Genomic DNA, 20,274 nt, shown 5'->3' with positions numbered 1-20,274 from the left:
TGTTCCTGACCTTAGGGGAAAAGCTCTCAGTTTTTCCCCAAAGGTCAGGAACAAGGCAGGGATATCCACTATCACCACTGCTATTCAACATAGTACTAGAAGTCCTAGCCTCAGCAATCAGACAACAAAAAGAAATTAAAGACATCCAAACTGGCAAAGAAGAAATCAAACTCTCACTCTTTGCAGATGATATGATACTTTATATGGAAAACCCAAAAGATTCCACTCCAAATCTTCTAGAACTTGTACAGGAATTCAGTAAAGTGTCAGGATATAAAATTAATGCACAGAAATCAGTTGCATTTCTATACACCAACAACAAGACAGAAGAAAGAGAAATTAAGGAGTCAATCCCATTTACAATTGCACCAAAAACTGTAACATACCTAGGAATAAATCTAACCAAAGAGGCAAAGAATCTGTACTCAGAAAACTATAAAGTACTCATGAAAGAAATTGAGGAAGACACAAAAAATGGAAAAATGTTCCATGCTCATGGATTGGAAGAACAAATTTTGTGAAAATGTCTATGCTACCTAAAGCAATCTACACATTTTGTGCAATCCATATCAAAATATCATCAATTTTTTTTCAATGAAATGGAACAAATAATCCTAAAACTTATATAGAACCAGAAAAGATCCCAGATAGCCAGAGGAATGTTGAAAAAGAAAGCCAAAGTTGGTGGCATCACAAGTCCAGACTTCAAGCTTTATTACAAAGCTGTCATCATCAAGACAGTATGGTCCTGGCACAAAACAGACACATAGATCCATGGAACAGAACAAAGAGCCCAGAAATACACCCTCAACTCTACAGTCAACTAATCTTCAACAAAGCAGGAAAGAAATTCCAATGGAAAAAAGGCAGTTTTGGGGCACCTAGGTGGCTCAGTGGGTTAGAGCCTCTGCCTTCAGCTCAGGTCATGATCCTGGGGTCCTGGGATTGAGCCCTACATTGGGCTCTCTGCTTGGCAGGGAGCCAGCTTCCTCCTCTCTCTCTGCCTGCCTCTCCACCTACTTGTGATCTCTGTCTGTTAAATAAATAAATAAAATATTTTTTAAAAAAAGAAAGAAGGAAAAAAAGGCAGTCTCTTCAACAAATGGTGTTGGGAAAATTGAACAGCCACATGCAGAAGAATGAAACTGGACAGCTTCGATACACCACACATAAAAATAGACTCAAAATGGACGAAAGACCTCAATGTGAGAAAGGAATCCATCAAAATGCTTGAGGAGAACACAGGCAGCAACCTCTTTGACCTCAGCTGCAGCAACTTCTTCCTAGAAACATTGCCAAAGGCAAGAGAAGCAAGGGCAAAAACGAACTATTGGGACTACATCAAGATCAAAACTTTTGCACAGCAAAGGAAACGGCCAACAAAACCAAAAGACAACTGACAGAATGGGAGAAGACATTCACAAATGACATATCAGATACAGGGCTAGTATCCAAAATCTATAAAGAATTTATCAAACTCAACACCCAAAGAACAAATAATCCAATCAAGAAATGGGCAGAAGACATGAACAGACATTTCTGCAAAGAAGACATCCAGATGGCCAACAGACACATGAAAAAGTGCTCCACAACACACGGCATCAGGGAAATAAAAATCAAAACCACAATGAAATACCACCTCACGCCAGTCAGAATGACTAAAATTAACAAGTCAGGAAACGACAGATGTTGGCAAGGATGTGGAGAAAGGGGAACCCTCCTACACTGTTGGTGGGAATAAAAGCTGGTACAGCTACTCTGGAAAACAGCATGGAGGTTCCTCAAAAAATTGAAAATAGAGCTACCCTGGGACCCAGCAATGGCACTACTGGGTATTTACCCTAGATACAAATGTAGTGATCTGAAGGGGCACGTGCTCCCGAATGTTCATAGCAGCAATATCCACAAAAGCCAAACTATGGAGAGAACCTAGATGTCCATCAACAGATGAACAGATAAAGAACATGTGGTATATACACAATGGAATACTATGCAGCCATCAAAAGAAATGAAATCTTGCCATTTGCAACAACATGAATGGAACTAGAGGGTATTATGCTGAGTGAAATAAGTCTAGCAAAGAAAGACAATTATCATATGATCTCTCTGATATGAGGAATTTGAGAGGCAGGGTGGGGGGGGTTGGGGTTAGGGAAGGAAAAAAATGAAACAAGATGGGATCGGGAAGGAGACATCTCACAAAACAAACTGAAGGTTACTGTGGGGAGTGGGGCATGAAGGGGGGGTTGGGTTATGGACATTGGGGAGGGTATGTGATATGGTGAGTGCTATGAAATGTATAAGCCTGATGATTCACAGACCTGCATCCCTGGGGCAAATAATACATTATATGTTAGTAAAAATAATTAGTAAAAAATAAAAAAATTAAAAATAAATAAATGTACACTCCCAGGCCCATCTCCTAGGGATCTGGTTAAGGAGGTGCAGGGCTGTGCCCAGAAATCTACAGGAGGCACACTGGAGAGTTCTGGACGAGGTGGCTCTGAGACACACATGGGTCTGGGAGCTACTGCCTCCCAGGCCTCAGAATGCGGCCCAGAAGATCCCCTGAGCTCTCAGCCTCTCTCCCTAGCTGTCCACCAAATCTGCCAATTAGACATCCCAGCACAACCCAACAGCGACCTCCTGAACCCAACATGCTGACTCCTTTGCTGGGATCACTGGGCCAGAAACCTGGCCATCACCCTTGTCTGTCCCTGTCCCCACCCCACATATCGACCATCACCAAGGCCAGCAGATTCTATCCTCTATGTGCCTCTAGGCATCCCCACTTCTCTCTAGCACCCCTACCAGCACCATGGTCCAAGCTCCCAGCTTCTCCTCCTTGCTTCCATCTGCTGCCACCATCCATTCTCTGTCCTGCAGATCTGATCCTGTCACTGCCCCGCACAAAACTCTCCTGCACTGAGCGGACTCTCACACTGCCCTGTCCAATATGGTAGCTGCATGTGGCTATTTGAGTTCTATGTCCCAAGTTCTGCCCAAGTTCACACTCATCACATATCAATGCTCAAGAGCCACACATGGCTGGTGGCTACCATATTGGCTAGCACAAGTATAGCACACTCCCATCTTCACAGAAAGTTCTAGTGGACAGCAGAACTCTACAGCTTTGCTTGGGATCTCTTCGGGGTCTGGCCCCAGCCTCTGCTCAGACCACTCCCCAGCATCCCTGGCCACAATGAACCACTCTCATCTCCCTAAAGTCGTGCTTTCCCCTCTAAATCTTGCACATCATACCCTTCCTGCCTTCCTGGCTTGGTTAACTCCTACTCATTCTTTGGGTCTCAGCTGTCACTTCTCCCCTACGCAGGACAAGTACCCAAACTTTGTTCAATCACAGCATGTAAAACACTGAGTCATGAGAGCCATGGACACATCTACACCCATTACCCCCATACCAACAATTTTCAACTAGAGGCAAGTTTCCTCCAATGCCCAGGGGACACCTGGCAGAGTCTGGATTCATTACTGGTGAGGCGGTCCTGGCATCCGATCCTAAAATGCCCAGGATAACCTTCGCAGCAAAGAATCACCTGGCCCAAAATATTGGCAGTGTTGAGTTTGGCCATCCCTGCTCTGGATAGGACAGCTCCATAAAGGAAGGGTGCATGTCCTGTATAGTGTGTGTCCCCTCCGACCACAATCTAGAGTGGAGCATTTAAGGAGCCCAGATGTTCTGTAAGATTTTCCCCCACGATTTCAGTTCTCTTACAGTGCCTTACAACGACATTCACTGGTCATGACAGCAGACTGAATAATGGCCCCTCAAAATATCCAAGGCCTAACCCCTGGAACCTGTGAATGTCACTTTATACAGCAAAAGGGACTCTGCATATCCCATGCAGTGAAGGATCTTGAGATCTTGAGATGGGGTAATTATCCCGGATTATCCCGATGGATTCTAAATGCACTCACAAGCAAGCCTAGCAGAGGAAGACCGGGACATTGACAGAGACAATGCAATGTGAAGACGGGACAGAGAAATTCCAAGATGCTACGACGCTGGCCTTGGAGATGGGGGAGGGGCCCCAGCCAGCATCCACTGGAAGCTAGGAAAGGCAAGGGAAGGACGGATCTTCTCCTACAGCCTCGAGCAGGATGTGGCCCTGCTGATGCCTTTTCTTTTTTTTCTATTTTTTTTTTGTGCCAGTGAAACTGATTTTGGACTTCTGGCCTCCAGAATTGTGCGTTCTGAACAGAAAGACGTTTCTGTGATTTATCCCGTATTACCCCACTCCTGGACCTGCACAGAAGCAAGCAGGCAGGCTACAGGATGATGTTCGGGAGAACTCGTGCTGCAAGAATGATCTCGGGAGCGTGGTTGTTTCCCATACATGATCTGGCCTCCAGCTCGGAACTGGCCCTTCTGTCCTGGGCGCCAAGGGCTATGAATCTTGTCACACCTCCCCTCCTGGTCCAGGCTGGGCTGTGTCCCCCCGGAATGGAATCCAGAATCCAGGACGGGAGACAGACATGCATAGCCCAGGCTCCTTAAAAATATAGAAACATGATAACACGGAAATGCAGTTCACTCCAACTGCAGATAGGCAGACAAAGACTCAATTTCAAACCCTGTCATTTGCCCTATAAGTAATGGCCTTTATGGGGATGGTCGGCTGGAAGGTTCAGCAAGGGTAGGAAGCCTCTCACTTGGGACTCCAGTCCGGCTGTCTCCGCGGGGCTTCCCCAGCTGGTGAGGCTAGAAGCTCTAAGAGCCTGATTTGATTTAACTCTGCCTTATTCTCATTTATTGCCTACTATTACCTTCATCTGTGGGTAGACTCCTTTCCTCTCCTAGCACTATTAGGTTTCCATAGTAATAATAAAGTTGTCTTTCGTTTTCAAAACCCAAAGAGGGCTGTTGTGAATCTTTTGCTCGGAATACCGTAGAAGGATAAATTTCTGCTGTTTCTAGGCCAACGATTTTAGAGTCATCTGTAACGGCAGCCCTAGGACACTCATAGGGTCATATTCCAATGTGGGGTATATTGGATTTGGGTCAGAGAGCTGGAAAGGAAGGGCGTTTAGGGGAGAGACCCCCACCCTGCTGGCTCGGAGGGTGTGAAAGTGAGGTGGTAAGGGTACCTGAGGCATGCGTTTCTAGCTGCGGTGGCCACCCAGGTCAACAGTAACGGTGTCCGTGGGTCATTCCTCACACCCTAGTCCTGCTGCCTTCTGGGTTGTGGAAGGTCTCTGGAAGGCAAGGGACTCAACCCAGGATGCTAGGTCTGTCCGGCACTGAAGCAAGGATTAGAATAAAAACAGAAGCTCTCGCCCAGCTCTCCAGCCTCCCTGCCAACCCTTCTCCCTTTCCCCACCAGCCTCCAGACATAGGAGCCTTTCTCTGCCCTTCCAACACAGCCTCAGGGCCTTTGTACCTGCTATTCTTCTGCTTGGAACACTCTCCCTCCAGAGTCTCCCATGGCTGGCTGCTTCTCATCATTCAGGTCTCAGTGCAAATACCAGCTCCTCAGAGAGACCCTCCCTAGCTGTAATCGGGCCAGCGGACTTCCCATCACCTTCTGTCCACCACCTGCTGATTTTTCTTCCCCAAAATCTTCTCACACTGTGTAACTATCTCAATACTATCTTCACTTGCCTGCAGCCCAGAGTGCAGGCCCAAGGATGGCCTGGGATCTTGTCTGATCTGCCCACGGTATGTCCCTAGACCCATGCCTGGCACACACTAGATGCTCAACACATTCTGAATGAATGAATGAATGAATGAATGGGCAAGTGAAGGAGAATGAATATGCAGCTTTGGAGAATGCTTGCTAAACGCCAGGTCCTAACGCACCTGATCTTGGCTTTCCGAAAGGCCAGCTCCTCTTCATTACCGAAGTCCAAAGACACATCCTCAGTATCATCCACCAGGGCCTGGGGGACACCAAGCGCGGATGGCAGGCGGTGGCCATCCCCACCCCTACCCTCTCTGCTGGAAGGGCCACTCCCCCCGCGGCGGCAATCCGAGGCCTTCTGTCCACCTGGGGTGCGGCCCAGGCCCCCGTTCGCCCATCCTTCCTTCAGTCCTCCCCTCTCCCTCCTCCTCACAGCCCCACTCCCTTGCCCGGAGCTCTCGCAGGCTCCTCCCGTCCTCTCCCCCACCCTTCCGCCCCAGCATCCCCGCGGCCCTACCTGCTTCATGCTTCCCAGAGCGCACCTGGAGCCCACAGCCCAGGCTCCGGCTCCGGCTCCCGCCTGGCGGGAATGCCCGGAGACTGGGGAGCCGCGGCCCCCCCGCCCAAGCTGGCGCCCTGCGGTGCAGGTCTCGGGTGGGGGCGGGGAACGCAAGGCCTGCGGGGCGCGCGGGGCCCAGAGCGCAGTCGCAGGCTGGGGAGGTGGGCTCGGCGGCCCGGGAGGGGGCGGGGCTTGGCAAGGTCCCAGACCCAGGGCTCGCTGGGGAAAAGCGCCTGAAACGGAAAGACCTGACTCCCAGGCTGGAGGGACGGAGGGCCTCCGTGGGCACGGAGTGGACGATTCGGGCTCAAAGGTGCACTCGGGGACCGTGAACAGTGATCCAGGGAGGAACAGAGCGGGGGTGGGTTGGTGAATGAGGAGGATGTCCCATAGTTGTCGGGCCAGGTGAGGGAACGAATGAATGAATGAATGAATGAATGCCAGGGTCGGATAGCCTCATTTAGGGTTTGGAGAAAGCCAGTGTCTCCCAAGTCTCCTGTCCCAAGAATTCCCTGGGGCCCTTCTTAAAAAGCAGATTCCCAGGCCCAGCTCTGGAGATTGGGAAGGCCTGGAACGCAGGCAGAGGAATCTGCCTTTTAATAGGTGAATCTGCTGACCTCAGTGAGATCGTCCCTCATCCGGGCGCCAGACACACACGGAGCACGCAGTCACTATGGTTGGCGGTAACATCCAGGATGGTAAGACCTTCCCAGGTATCTCCGGGGAAAGAAGGCTTGCCACCTGCAAGTGTTGTTTGCAAGGACAATGTCACTCCCCTCCTTTCCGTCTTCTCCCTCTCCTGACCCCCCTCTTCCCCCCACCCAGGAGCAGAGGGCTGAAAGTCTATATGCCAAGGCCACTAGTTCTGCCTTTGCCCTCTTGTCATGGGCAGTAGGGGCTTGTCCCCATCTCCGGTGACCTGCAAAAAGGCCACTGGTCCACAATCTCCTGACACAATTCATTCACTGGTGGCCTCCTGAAGAGATGAATGACCTGAGGGTTGCCAAGGAGGAGTAGGAAACAGCTGTCAGGAGCTGCCTTAGGTCTGATCCGTGGGTGAGCACTCCTCCCTTTCCCCCCACTGACCCTACAAAGGGCTTGGCAAGTGCATGTGCGGGGAGCATGCTTTCTTGGGGGACAGGATGCCACCTTTGGGGTCAGCAGGTCTGGGCCTGCCTGAGAAGCATCTCTCTAACAAGTTCCCAGGAGATACTGATGCCACAGGCCCCCAGCCTTCCTATGAACCCTAACGATCTGCACTACCAAACCCCAGATTCTAGAAAGGCCTGTTGTCTCTTCCAGCTTGAAGCTTGCTCCAAGCATAGGTGAGTGTCACACTGGGAAGCTGGGGGACCCTAAGCTTCCCCTACCCCACTAGTCCCCAGCTGTCTGGGATGCTCAGGGGGAAGGGCAGGTGGAGGTTGAGAAGCCGTTGCGAAACATTTAGGGGCTTTTCCTCTAACCCTGCGAACCACCAGCTGTTGTTAGCTGTTAAGTTGGGGCTCAGAGAGTCCCCAGGGGGGTGAGAAGGTAGGAAAACCCCCTTGGAAACCCCATGTGGGGACAAACTCATTCTTGGCCATCAGGTTGGGCGTGCTGAGAATTAGCCATGGCCTTGCCATGTGGAAGTCACCCCACAAACACAAGGTCACGCCACTCTCCCCCTTCCTGACCACATCAGAGCACAGGCTGAGGATACAGATGCCCAGGCCAGACCTGGGGCATTCCTTCCCCAGGAGACAAAGCTGTCTCTGAACATGCACCCAATTGTCCCTCTGCAGAGTCAGCCAATAGAATTTGGGTGTGGGGTGGGCAGAGAACCCATCAGTTCTGCAGGGAATAATACATCATTACCTTTGACATGCGGTGAACACTGACTCACACTGCTACCACTGAACATGCCCGCTGGGATCGTAACCCTAGTCACCTTTTGCTGGTCATGGCTCAGAGGACCTTGGGAAGCAAGAGTTTCAAAGAGTAAACCCACCTCTGATCCCTGGTCCTGGGGCTCCTGGTTCAGACAGGCACCAGTCCCTGGACGGCAGTTGGAGGTCAACACACGGAGTTGGGCAGGCCTGGATGGGAACATACTCTACCACTTCCTCTCTGGGCAGCCTTGGGCCAGGGACCTCATCTCTCTGGCCTCAGTCTCCACATCTGTAAAATGGGGCCACACCTCCCCTTTCCCCCATCATCACAGATGACGCAAGACCTGGAGAAAACACATGGCAAATGCCCTCCTCACAGCTGGGGTTCAGGAGATAGCGGCTCTGGTGATTGTGACTTCAGTCACCAGCAGGGCCAGTGAGCCCCATGTCAGAGTCACTCCTTCCGCCAAGAGGCATCCGTCCTAATGGGGGAATAGGAACTTGCCCTTTCCCAAACACCTACTGTGGGCCCAACTCTGTGTCCCCGGGACATATGACAGCTGGGACAGAAGACCCAGCATGGCCCTTTCTCCCACATGGAACCCCAGGAGCCCCAGGGCAGAAAGCAGGGTGTTGGGTGTGAACGGACATGGCTGAAGGCTGGGGCCTGGAGTCCAACCAGGGAGGTGTGGGCAAAGTAGGTGCCAGCCTGGCTGGACTGTTCCCATCCTTACGCCGTGGGAGGACAGCTGGCCCAGGGGGTGGGCAGGAGTTCAGATCTGAGCTGCACTGTCCCCCTGCATCAGTCAGGGCCATAGCTGCAGCCTCCGGGCCTGTCTTCCCCAGGCCTACAGTTGCCCCTTGCCATCAGCCCTGCCTTGCCACTGGCTGGACTCCCTAGGGTCTGCCCTGACCATTGTCCTGCCGTTCCACCTCTAATAGGGCCTTGAATCCCACAAGCGAAAAGGAAGCCCAGTGAAATGGAATTTGAGGGAAACAACAAATCATTTCTTAGTGTAAGTATATCCCACACAGTATCTGGGATATACTTATGCTTAAAAAAAAGTATCAGTCTCTCACCCCAAATTCAAATTTACCTGGGGTCCTGTATTTCAGCTGGCAACCCTATGCCTCCATAAGATTGTCAGATGAAACCCCATGAGGTGGGTGCACCCAAGCTCACAGGTCCCAAAGCTCCCACCCTGACCCTGGGCAGCTATCCCCGTGCCTCTCCCCTTCCTGCCTCCCACAGATGCTCCACCCACTTCACGGGGCTCCTCCCACCTGACCTCTATCCTTCATGCAGGCTACCAGGGCAGTGTAGCTAGGAAGCCAAAGCATGGGGCAGAGGGAGGAAAGTGGGTCCCTCCTGTGGGCTGTCCCTGGGGACGCCTGTCTTCCTTGTTGGGGTCAGGTGGTGCCCAGGGCTACCCTGACAGAGTCAGCGGTGCCTGGATCTCGGTGAGATGGGGAGAGATTCGTGACCCTGCACACTCCCGGGGTCCTTCATTTACTCACTTGCCTACTCATCCACCTCTTCTGTGCTGATCTAGATCTAGACACAGGGCCCTACCCTCACCAAGCTGAGATTCTAGTTAAGAAAGAAATAACAATTAGCAAACCTAGGGCCACCTGCTGGCTCAGTCGGTTGAGCATCTGCGTTCAGCTCAGGTCGTGGTCCCAGGGTCCCGCATCCGGCTCCCTGCTCAGTGGGGAACCTGGTTCTCCATCTCCCTCTGCCTGCCACTCCCCCTGCTTGTGCTCTCTTTCTCTCTCTGTCAAATAAATAAATAAAATCTTAAAAAGAAAAAAAGAGTCAACAGAAGAGAACAAAGGCATAGAGACACTGGGGGCTTAGTGGAGGCAGGGAGGGCCACTTGGAGCCTCTGCATTTTCAGCTCATGAACTTCGATGTGTGTGCTGGGGGGAGCATGGATGTGGAGGAAACAGCAGGTGCAAAGGTCCTGAACAGGGCAAGACCTGGGTATGTGCCAGCCATGGGCAGAGTCTGGCCAGCCGGCAGAGGGTAGCATGTCCTGTCCCACACAGCTTTGGGGGCCCAGATGGGAGTGAGGTGGCGACCCAATGGGTAGGGGCAGCTAGAAGCCACCTGGCTGAGGACAGAGGCCCAGCTCTGCTGTTCCTCTCTCTGTGCAAGCCCAAGCACAACCCTGGTGGCTTTGGGGGTGTAGGGTTCCTGCCAAATCCATGCTCGGTGGAAAGGTAAGAGAGCCTGGTCAGGGTCTTGTTAGCTGGAGACCTCTGGGTCTCTGACAGCCACCACCATTCACCCAGCAAACAGTTTACAGATAAGCCCTCGCCCTGCCTGTTCCCTGGCTCTGTCCCCACCCCACCCCTATGGCGAAATATCCTCTGCGGTCTCACGAGCTGCCCCTGGGGCTGCAGGACGGTGGCCAGCTCAGGGCTGCCAGGCAGGCCGAGAACGCAGCTTCTGCCACCCCAGGGACACAACAGAACAGAGACCGTGGGAGGATGCAAAGGAGTGACGGCCTGGGTCCTTCCACACATTGCCAGGAAAGAGGGAGAAGAACCTTCTGGTTTAAACACATTGACCCACAGGTGTGGATCACACGCAACGTGTGCACCTTACTACGGTGAGGTTCGAACAAGTATGGGAGGGCGTCTGGGGGGCTCAGTTGGTTGGGTGTCTGCCTTCAGCTCAGGTCGTGATCTCGGGGTCCGGGGATCGAGCCCCACATCGGGCTCCCTGCTCAGTGGGGAGTCTCCCGCTCCTTCTGGCTCTCCTCTCCTCCCCTGCTCATGCTCTGTCTCTCTCACTCATACTCTCTCTCTCAATAAAATCTTAAACACACACACATACACACACAATGGGAAATAACACTCATGGAACAATCGGTGAATGAGTCCTGGAGGGGTAGCGGCTAGCAGGTGAGACCCCTAATACTAAGGATAATGATTCATTTTTTTTAAGGCATAAGGATGATGTCGTGGCTTTTATTTTTTGTTTGTTTGTTTTTTAAAGATTTTATTTATTAATTTGACAGACGGAGATCACAAGTAGGCAGAGAAGCAGGCAGAGAGAGAGGAGGAAGCAGGTTCCCTGCTGAGCAGAGAGCCCAATACAGGGCTCGATCCCATGACCCTGGGATCATGACCTGAGCCGAAGGCAGAGGCTTAACCCACTGAGCCACCCAGGGGCCCCAGTGTTGTGGCTTTTAAACGTTGGGATATAATTCACATACCATAGCATTCACACTTTTAAAGTATAACATGTGGTGATTTTCGTAGAATCACAAAGCAGTGCAACTGTCACCTCTATCTAGTTCCAGGCATTCTCATGACCCCAATAGGAATTATTATATAATTTTCGGTCATCCCTCACTGTCCCCTCCCCAGCCCCACCCCAGCCCCTGGCAACTACTCACCTGCTTTCTGTCTCCTGGATTTGCCTGTCCCGGATGTCTCATAGACACAGAATCATACACCATATGGTCTTTTGCTTCTCATGTGCGAAAGGTGCATTCCTCCTGCAACAGGTGTGAGAGGTTTGGTCCTTTGCGTGGCTATACAGTTCCCTGTATGGCCATAGGGCCCCTGGTTTAGCCCTTCGTCAGTTGATGGACAACTGTGTACCTTCTGATCATTGGGAGCAATGCCGCTATGACATTCCTGCCTGAGGCTTTGGGCGGACATGGGTTCAGTTCCCTTGGCCTCATAGCTAGGAGTGGAATTGCTCGCAGCTTCGTGTTTCAGAAGAGTCCCTCTTTAGAGCTACATACCAACATAGTAAGGTGAAATGACAAGACATTATGGCTTGCTTCAAAATCATATGGGGGCTGGGAGTGGGGTACCTGGGTGGCTCTGCTGGTTGGGTCTCTGACTCTTGATTTCAGCTCAGGCCATGATCTCAGGGTCCTGGGATGGGGCCTGCTTGGGGTGGGGTGGAGGGGGGGTGTGGTCCTTCCTCAGCAGGGAGCCTGCTTCTCCCTTTGCCTGCCACCCACCACCACTTGTGCTTGCGCTCTCTGTCTGACAAATAAGTAAATAAAATCTTAAAAATAAAATAATGTTTTTAATGTTGAGGCGTGTTTTACAGCGACTTTTCTGTCGCCTTTCAAATTGCCACGTAATTACCTCTGGCAGTAGAAAGGTCACCAAAGGTGCCTCTGGGAGGCTCAGTCAGTCACACCTCTGACTCTGGATCTCAACTCTTGATCTCAGCTCTTGTCTTGAGTTCAAGGCGGATGTTGGGCTCTGCCCTGGGTGTGGAAGCTCCTTTAAAAAAAAAGGGGGGGGGTCAGGTGAGCAGTGTATGTCATTTTATATCTCATAACCACATCTAAAAAAGCAAAGATAAAACAGGAAATTGATTTTAATCGTACTTTTCTTGAACCCACTATTTCCAAAACACAATGATCTTAACGTATGAGCAATTAAGAAATTATGAAAAAGAGGGCGCCTGGGTGGCTCAGTGGGTTAAGCCGCTGCCTTCGGCTCAGGTCATGATCTCAGGCTCCTGGGATCGAGTCCCGCATCGGGCTCTCTGCTCAGCAGGGAGCCTGCTTCCTCCTCTCTCTCTGCCTTCCTCTCTGCCTACTTGTGATCTCTCTCTGTCGAATAAATAAATAAAATCTTTAAAAAAAAAAAAAAAAAAAAAGAAATTATGAAAAAGATACTTTACATTCTGTTGTCCTGGAGGACCTTCCAGCCCTGGGTACAGCATGTCCCCATTTGGCTCCGCCCTTCTCAGGGGCTCCATGGTGATTCATGGCTCCAGATGGGACAAGGTGGCTTTGGATCAGAGCACTGATCCAAAAGCTCTTGTGACTTCTATTTTAATTGGTTTTGTCCATCTGCAATGAGAATGTGTGCCCACAAAGGCAGACACCCTTTGTGCCTTTCTAAGTGCTATACTGTGCATTGCCTAGAGATGGTGAGTAGGTAGTGAATGAAGGACCCCGGGAGTGTGCAGGGTAGGGAATCTCTCCCCATCTCACCGAGGTCCAGGCACCGCTCACTCTGTCAGGGTAGCCCTGGGCACCACCTAACCCCAACAAAGAGGAGAGGCGTCCCCAGGGACAGCCCACAGGAGGGACCCACCTTCCTCGCTCTGCCCCATGCTTTGGCTTCCTGGCCACACTGCCCTGGCAGTCAGCATGAAGGACAGAGGCCAGGTCAGGTGGGAGGAGCCCCGTGAAGTGGGCGGAGCATCTGTGAGAGGCAGGAAGGGGGAGAGGCACAGGGACAGCTGCCCAGGATCAGGGTGGGAACTTTGGGCCCCATTAGCTTGGGTGCACCCTGGCCTGCAGGCATAGGGTTGCCAGCTGAAATTCAGGACCCCAGGTAAATTTGAATTTGAGGTGAGTGACTGATACTTGTTTTTAATGTAAGTATATTCCAGATAGTGCGTGGGATATACTTACACTAAGAAATGATTTGTTGTTTCCCTCAAGTTCCATTTCCCTTCTTTTTGCTTGTGAGGTCCTCAGTCCTGCTTGAGGAGGAACGGCAGAACTTCTGCCAGGTTCCAGGCGGGCAGATCTTAGGGCCAGCGAGATCTTCAGGAGTACCACCCGCAGGAGTAAGGGGTTGATCTGTGTCTAGTGCCTGGCATGGAGATCTGTGTGCTGGCTGTCCTTCCGGCAGCTGTCACTCCTTGTCCCCTCTGCGCATTCTCTCCTTGCTGAGGACTCCTTTTCTGAAGTCCTGTGAAGCTTCCTCTGTGCCCCAAGCTTGCTTCCTATCCAGTCTGCCCTTGTCTGGTAGGGAGACCCTTTCTTGGGGCCAACCGGGCATTCCCCCAAGAGGGGACATTCTGGACCGTGGGGCCAGCTTCGATGTGCTTGATTGGCTTCCCAAGGAACTGGCAACCTGGCCAGGCCATGGAGGAGTCAGCATACGGGCCAGAGAAAGCCTCTTGTCACTCAAGGGCTGGGACCAAGGACAGAGATGGCAGGTCCACAGTAAGGCTAGCCTTCTTGTCCAGAAGCTGGGAGAGTGGGCAATGGCTCTTACCCATCTTACAGCTCTGGCCTCCTCTTGGAGCAGCAAGAGCTTGCAAGTCCCCGCCCCAGGTCCAGTGCTGGGGATATCATAATGCTGGTCTCTCCCCCAGCAGCAGGAGGTCCAGCTGGGTTGCCCCCTGCTAGAGAAGATGGTTTCCACCACCATGCCCCCATCAGGCCCTGTTTGGAAGGGACCTGAAGCCTTTTCTACCTCACCTTCTGTCACTCATCATGTTCTGATAACATGGGCCAGACTCTAAGATTTCCAGAGACACCCAAGCTTCTCCCTACCTCAGGTCCTTTGCACCTGCTGTTTTCCCTGCCAGGACTTTTTAGGACTGAAAATATGAGGACTCTCTCCATGAGGCTTTCCCTAACTCCTGGCTCAGGTTTCACCTACTTGCTCAGTCCCTCTTTAGGGTCTGGGACTTAGGCGTGGCTTGTCCTCTTTCTAGCATTGTCCCCAGTTTCAAATCATCTTGTTTATTAGTAAAGCAATCTTTCTCCTCCCCACCCACCACTAGTAGTATCTCCATCAAAGCAGGTGCCCCTTCTGATAACTTAGCCAGAGCATACTGTGGATATTTGAGAAGTTTACAGTTTAAAGTAAGTAAATGAAGAGTGCACAACTCTGGGAACTGTGCTGTGCTGCAAATCTCTGCCCGTTGCTTGGACAAGGACTTTGGAATCAAGGTCAACGGTGGCCTGGATCCACACCTGGAGGAGTGGGTCTGGATCCAGGTTTTTCACACACACACACACACACACACACACACACACACACACAGGTGGACCAGGTCCCATTTGGGAAGCACTGGCCCCACCGGTCTGGCCTGGCCCTGTGGAAGGCGAGCCCAGACACCTCCTGACTATGGGCCAGTCTGTGCTCCAGCAGGCAGGGAGCTGCTACTTACGGGAAATGCTCTATTGAGGAGAAAGGGTAGTGCATTGTTTGGCCCAGCGCACTGGCCCCAGTCCAGACGGGTCAGGAAGACTTGCCGCTATGTCAGCCCACGCTCAGTTCCTCCCAGGAACAGCAGCTGCCTACGGAGAAAAAGCATGCTCTCCAAGAGCACCCATCCGTCCTCTCCTCCCCCTTAATAAAAAAAGAAAGGGGAAAAGCAGCTTGGAAAGTATTTTAATGTCTCCCAAGAGAAAGCCAAGTGCGTTGGCTAAGAGCACAGACTTGGTAGTCAGCACACCCGGACATGAAGCCCAAGACCACTGCTGGTCAGCCAGGGCATTTTTAGCAAGTCACTTAACCTCTGGGCCTCAATTCTCCTGGGTGAATGAACTAGGGTCATCGTGGCACCCACTTCTGAGTGCAGGTAGGACAGAGTCAAAGCCTTACTCTTTTGCCACGTAGTCAGAACACTGCTGGTGCACAGTGTTTGCTAAGTAGATTATGTCCCTCTGCCTCATGACCACCCCAGGAGGGAAGCAAGGTGTGTGAGGTGGTACCCATTTTATGCATATGGAGACTGAGGCTCGGGGAGGGCTTTTGAAGCAGGTCTGCAGAGCTCATGCACGGTAGAACCTCAGGTGTCCTACGCGCGGCTCGCAGCTCTTGTCGGCACGAGAGGCTGTGGGTGGGGGGCACAGTCCCCCCCAAACTCTTGACCTGGGGTTGCCAAGCGGGGCCAGATCTGATCCCCAGACCTGTTTGAGTTGGCTCTGAGTAGATTAAAAGGACAAACAAGAATGGAGTCAGTTGCTAATATTTTAAAAATCGGATGTCACCATTTATTTCTTTGGAAATCCTCATTTCTGGGCTTATTTATTGTTGTTTTTTAAGGTTTTATTTTTAAGCAATCTCCAAACCCAACATGGGGCTCCCACTCACAACCCCAAAATCAAAACTTGCATGTTTTCCTGACTGAGCACAGGGACTGTCCCCCTGGAGATGGGGTTCACCTTCCTCAGTCTTGAGTTAGCTCATTTATGGTCTCTGCCTCTGGTAAATTTGCGATCGCTCCTTAAGCTCCCACTGTTTTTGGCGGTACTGCCCAGGAGCAGACCCCGAGCCTGTGACAAGGACCCATGATCAGGCACTGTCCCCAGGGAGGGGGGGCCCCCGCAGGCACGTGTTGCTAGGCAAAATCCCACTGAACCTGTATGAGCTTCCTGAAGGTGCCCTAATAAAATACCACAAACTGAAGAGCGTGGACAACAGATTTTTTTTTTCCCTCACAGTTTTGGAGGCCAGAGGTCCAAGGTCACGGTGTTGGCAGGGCCGTCCCTGCTCCAAAGGTACTAAGGGCGGGATCTGTTCCAGACCCTCCCCCAGCTTCTGATAGTTTGGGGGCAACGTAGCTCCAAACTTCACATGGCATCTCCATATGCATGTCTGTGTCCCATTTCCCCTTTTTAGGATTCCAGTCATGTCGGAATGAAGGCCTACCCTATTCCAGTAGGAACTCACCAAAACTAATTACACCAGCCGTGACCTTATTTCCAAGTAAAATCACATTCTAAAGTGCTGGGGGTTAGGACTTCAATGGATAAACTTGGGGTGCAGGGGACACCATTCAGCCTGTAACCGAAGCTAGCTGCTGGTCACCCAGAAAGTCCTCCCTGGGGAGGGAGCAGGAGGCTTTCTACACCCCTACCCATCAGCCATTGCTTAAGGGCTGCCTCGAGCAGGGACAGGACTTGCCGGGGGCTCTGGCTCTGGGCACACACCGGAAAAGCAAGTCCTGGCAGACTGGGGGTCGTTCTCCCTCAGAGGCACAGGTGGTACGTTTGGGAGGGAAAGTTCATGGGGAGGGCCCGGCAGGCATGGAAGTGGGAGAGGGATCCTAGGGGGTGTGGACCCCGCTGCCCCCTCCATCGAATGCATGGAAGGCATAACCTTTACCCCACATCGGCCACCCACTAGCTGGGCTCGGAATGACCCTACATGAGTCACTGGCAGCTGAGCGCCTTCCGTTTTCTACATACCAACCACATTCCACATTTGTTGGCACTGGAGCTGCCAAGGACAGAAGTGGATTGTACCCACCCACCCCCTTCCCCGTGTCCCCAGAGGTGGCTGTCACTCAAGGATGGTCAGGCAGTGGTGGCATGTGGGACCCTCGCACCTGTCGGCCTCATTGCAAGAAACACGACCCCTGCTCTAGAAGCTCTCCTTGGTGGGTACTCAGGGCATCCAAACCAGCATTCACTAGCATTCACCAGCTGGTGAAAATAAGCATCTGTATGCAGGATGAGCATCCAAATGAGGCCAAGTGGTGGGGAGGGGGGAGTCAGAGGGGAAGGGTTGGTGCAGGCACCACACGCGATGGTCCCAAAATCCGTCCCTACTCCGGCTGCCTCAGCATGTAAGTGCAATGTGTAGGACGCATGGGACCCCGGCAGCCTAGCTATGGGCACCTGCTAAAGAGCATAGCTCGAAGAAGGATGAGTTCACATCCCTGGGGTTTCATTTCCTATACTCCAAGATGGGAATGATGACCATCCTTCCTCAAATACAGGCTTTGAGTACCACCCAGCAAGTAGCAAACCCTTGATGAATGAGTATTCGAAGTTATTGGCTACTTGAAGCCACACTTTGGGCGGGGGGGGGGGGGGCTTGGCAATCCCTGGGGAAGAGAATCGTGGACGGGCTGGACTCTAGGCAGGTCCGGGCATGGTGAGATTTAAGGCATTAACTGAACATAGTCACACTTGGACTCTATCCGGAGAAACCTAGCTGCTTCTTAGGGTTCAGGATTCAATTCAACTTTCCTCTTGGTCAGCTGTGAATGCCAAGTGACCTCCATGGAGCCAGTTGCCGAGAATACTCGGCCATAGCTCCTGCCTCCCAGAGCCCCACACGAGATGACCAGCCCACCCCAGGGCTGCCTGCACATTGCCAAGGGACCCTGAAGACTCAGTCTTCACTTCTCAGACCCCCTTGGTCTTCACATCTCCAGAACATGGCACTCATAATTCGGACTTATAGCTCAAATCACTTTTGGGGACATTCAGCCAGTAGTGGAGACCTTGAGAAAGGCCTCCCCCTGGACTTGACTGGTCCAGGCATGGCCCCTTCGGCCTGTGGGGCTGTTTGCCCCCAGCGCGGCGGGGAGACCCTCACCCAGCTGTGCCCAGGGGTGAGGTGCTCTCTAGAGTCACCAAACGCCCTTCGGCAGTGACGAGGCCAGCTTGAAGGGACTCATTTTTCAGATGGGAAACTGAGAAGGAAGGGGCCCGAGGCCAGGAGGCTGCTGGCGGAGACAGAGCCAGGCCCTCCCCAGATTGGTCTCTCCCTGTACCCTTACGCCACCACTCCCTGAAATCCATCTCCGTGTCTGGATCAGGCTGTTGTCAAACAGTAATCAGATCCAGTGGGACTCCTGCTTCACACTCAAAAAGGCTTCCCCTTGTCCGCACAATCAAATCTCAGCTCTTGACCCTGCACGGTGGGCCCTGAAACCTGCCCCCCTGGGGGGCTCGGGGCTCCGGGTGTCTCCCTGGGGCTGCACGCAACTTGCTCCTGCCTCGGGGAGTCTGCCCCTGCTGTCTCCTTGTTGGACGAGCCCTCCATGTGCTCGGGCACACTTGTCACATGGCCCTTCTGTGTAATCTTGCAGGCATAGCTCAAATGTCCCTTCCACAGCAGCCATGGTCGGGGTCCCGCCAGGACCTCTCAGCACTCATGGTTCGTATCACTGCAAGCTCCTTCTCTGCCTGGGGGCTCCCTCTGTCCTCCAGAAGCTGCTGGGCCCAGCGTGGGAGGTGGATTAGTAGAGTCCCCACCAGTGACTTTCAGGAATTGGTGTCTCAATGGTGCATGCCCTCACCCCCACGCGGTGGGGGGGGGTACCTCTGAGGTTCCTAAAGTCCCCCATAGGACTGAGCCCCAGCTGACCACAAGGGTGATCTGCTCCAGAGAGAACCCCGAAACTGGCCCCTCCTGTCCCCTGGCCTCACCTCCCTGTAACTGTGGTTGAACATGTCAGAAAAGATGTGTCCACATCCTAACCCCTGAAACCTGAGACTGGGAACTTATTTGGAAAATAAACATTTTGTGGACGTACTTAAGGGTCTAAAGGTGAGACTACACTGGACACCATGGGTGGCCCCCACACCCAGTGACCGGGGTCCTTATGAGAAGAGAGAAGACGCAGAGAGAAGGGTGGAGAGTAGGTGCAGACATGGAAAGACACGGAAGAGAAGGCCACGTGGAGGCACAGGCAGGGGTTGGCGCCGCTACCAGCCAAGGAGCAGCACGGATCCGTGGCAGCTCCCCAGAAGTAGGGAGAGCAGAAGGAGACAGACTCCCCCCACCCCCCGCCCATCCCAGAGCCGCCACAGGGAGCCGGCCCTGCGCGCTCCTTGACTTCAGACTCTGGCCTTGTGTCGAGGTTATCCCCATTAGTGGAGACCTGGGAGCCCGAGGGAGCAAACACTGCATCAGGGTCCCTGAGCCCTGCATATCCCACCTCCCTGGACACGTCACTCCATTGACCATCTTCACCTGCAGAGATACAGGTGACTTCTTTGCTTCCGGTCTGGTCCCCCCCCCCCCCCCGCCCAGAACGGACTGCTGGGTCCTGACTGCCCTCTTCCCCGCCCTGTACCTCCAGCCCCCGGGAAAGCACTCAACTTGTGACTTGTGACAGCCCCTCTGTATACAGCGGGTGAATGAATGAATGCATGAGCCATGAGCCCCTGTTCAGTGCTCCTTCTCCCTCCCTCCTCACCTCCTAGCTGATCGAGATGGGAAGGAAAAAATAAAAAATAAATATATATATACATATATATATATCTTCCTCACTGAACTTGGCACAGATCCCAGAGCTCTCAACCCCAGCTGGGCTGTAGAATCCCCCAGAGAGTTTTTGTACAAGATCCGAGCCCCGCCCGGTCCCAGAGACCCCAAACAACCTGGTCTGACATGAGACTCCGGCGGCGGCATTTTTCTGAAAGTTCCTCCGGATGATGCCAATGCGCGGGCAGGGTTGAGAAGCCCTGGTTTGGAGGGAAGGCGAGGGGACAAGACAAGGTTAGAGTTTTGTGTGACGAACCAGCCCCGTCTGCCCAGCCTGAGGGGGGAGGGTCCCCAGATGCTGGACTTGCAACTGTTAAACCCAGGACCACCCCCAGCAACCCAGGTTGAGTCGGACCCCTAAGTGTTCCCCAAGCCAGCTGGGTGGTATTTTACTCCCACCTTGGGCACTCTTAGAGGAAAGGGTCCCCGCTGTCTGCAGGAGAGGCCGTGGGGAGCCTGCTCG

The 20,274-nt window shown here is 52.6% G+C and overlaps 1 protein-coding gene and 2 long non-coding RNA genes across 7 annotated transcripts in view; all 3 read right to left on the bottom strand.

Annotated features, from left to right (window-relative positions):
* Positions 1 to 6,396, bottom strand: part of TVP23A (trans-golgi network vesicle protein 23 homolog A) — a 33,350-nt gene extending 26,954 nt beyond the window's left edge. Inside the window, exons 1-2 of one of the 5 annotated variants that reach the window (XM_059415328.1) lie at positions 6,160 to 6,392; positions 5,822 to 5,901 (exon numbers count right to left, since the gene is read on the bottom strand). In XM_059415328.1, the coding sequence (XP_059271311.1) occupies positions 5,822 to 5,901; positions 6,160 to 6,168 (89 nt within the window). In that variant the 5' untranslated portion in view covers positions 6,169 to 6,392. Of the gene's footprint in view, positions 1 to 5,109; positions 5,263 to 5,821; positions 5,905 to 6,159 lie in introns of those variants that run through there. The other 4 variants (XM_059415329.1, XM_059415330.1, XM_059415331.1 and 1 more) reach the window with 4 other exon arrangements.
* Positions 6,397 to 6,835: 439 nt separating this feature from the next.
* On the bottom strand, positions 6,836 to 9,858 carry LOC132027221 (uncharacterized). The gene is made up of 3 exons (XR_009407096.1): positions 9,692 to 9,858; positions 8,189 to 8,276; positions 6,836 to 6,942 (listed from the first exon to the last, which is right to left on the bottom strand). It is a non-coding gene; the product is annotated as an uncharacterized LOC132027221 (long non-coding RNA).
* Positions 9,859 to 12,223: 2,365 nt separating this feature from the next.
* On the bottom strand, positions 12,224 to 19,957 carry LOC132027220 (uncharacterized). Its single transcript, XR_009407095.1, has 3 exons — positions 19,928 to 19,957; positions 14,971 to 15,100; positions 12,224 to 12,326 (listed from the first exon to the last, which is right to left on the bottom strand). It is a non-coding gene; the product is annotated as an uncharacterized LOC132027220 (long non-coding RNA).
* Positions 19,958 to 20,274: the final 317 nt, after the last annotated feature.

This window comes from Mustela nigripes, chromosome 11 (genome assembly GCF_022355385.1).
Source record: "Mustela nigripes isolate SB6536 chromosome 11, MUSNIG.SB6536, whole genome shotgun sequence".
NCBI lineage: Eukaryota > Metazoa > Chordata > Mammalia > Carnivora > Mustelidae > Mustela > Mustela nigripes.
Note: the sequence above shows the minus strand (reverse complement) of the source record. Positions and strands in the feature narration are given on the sequence as shown.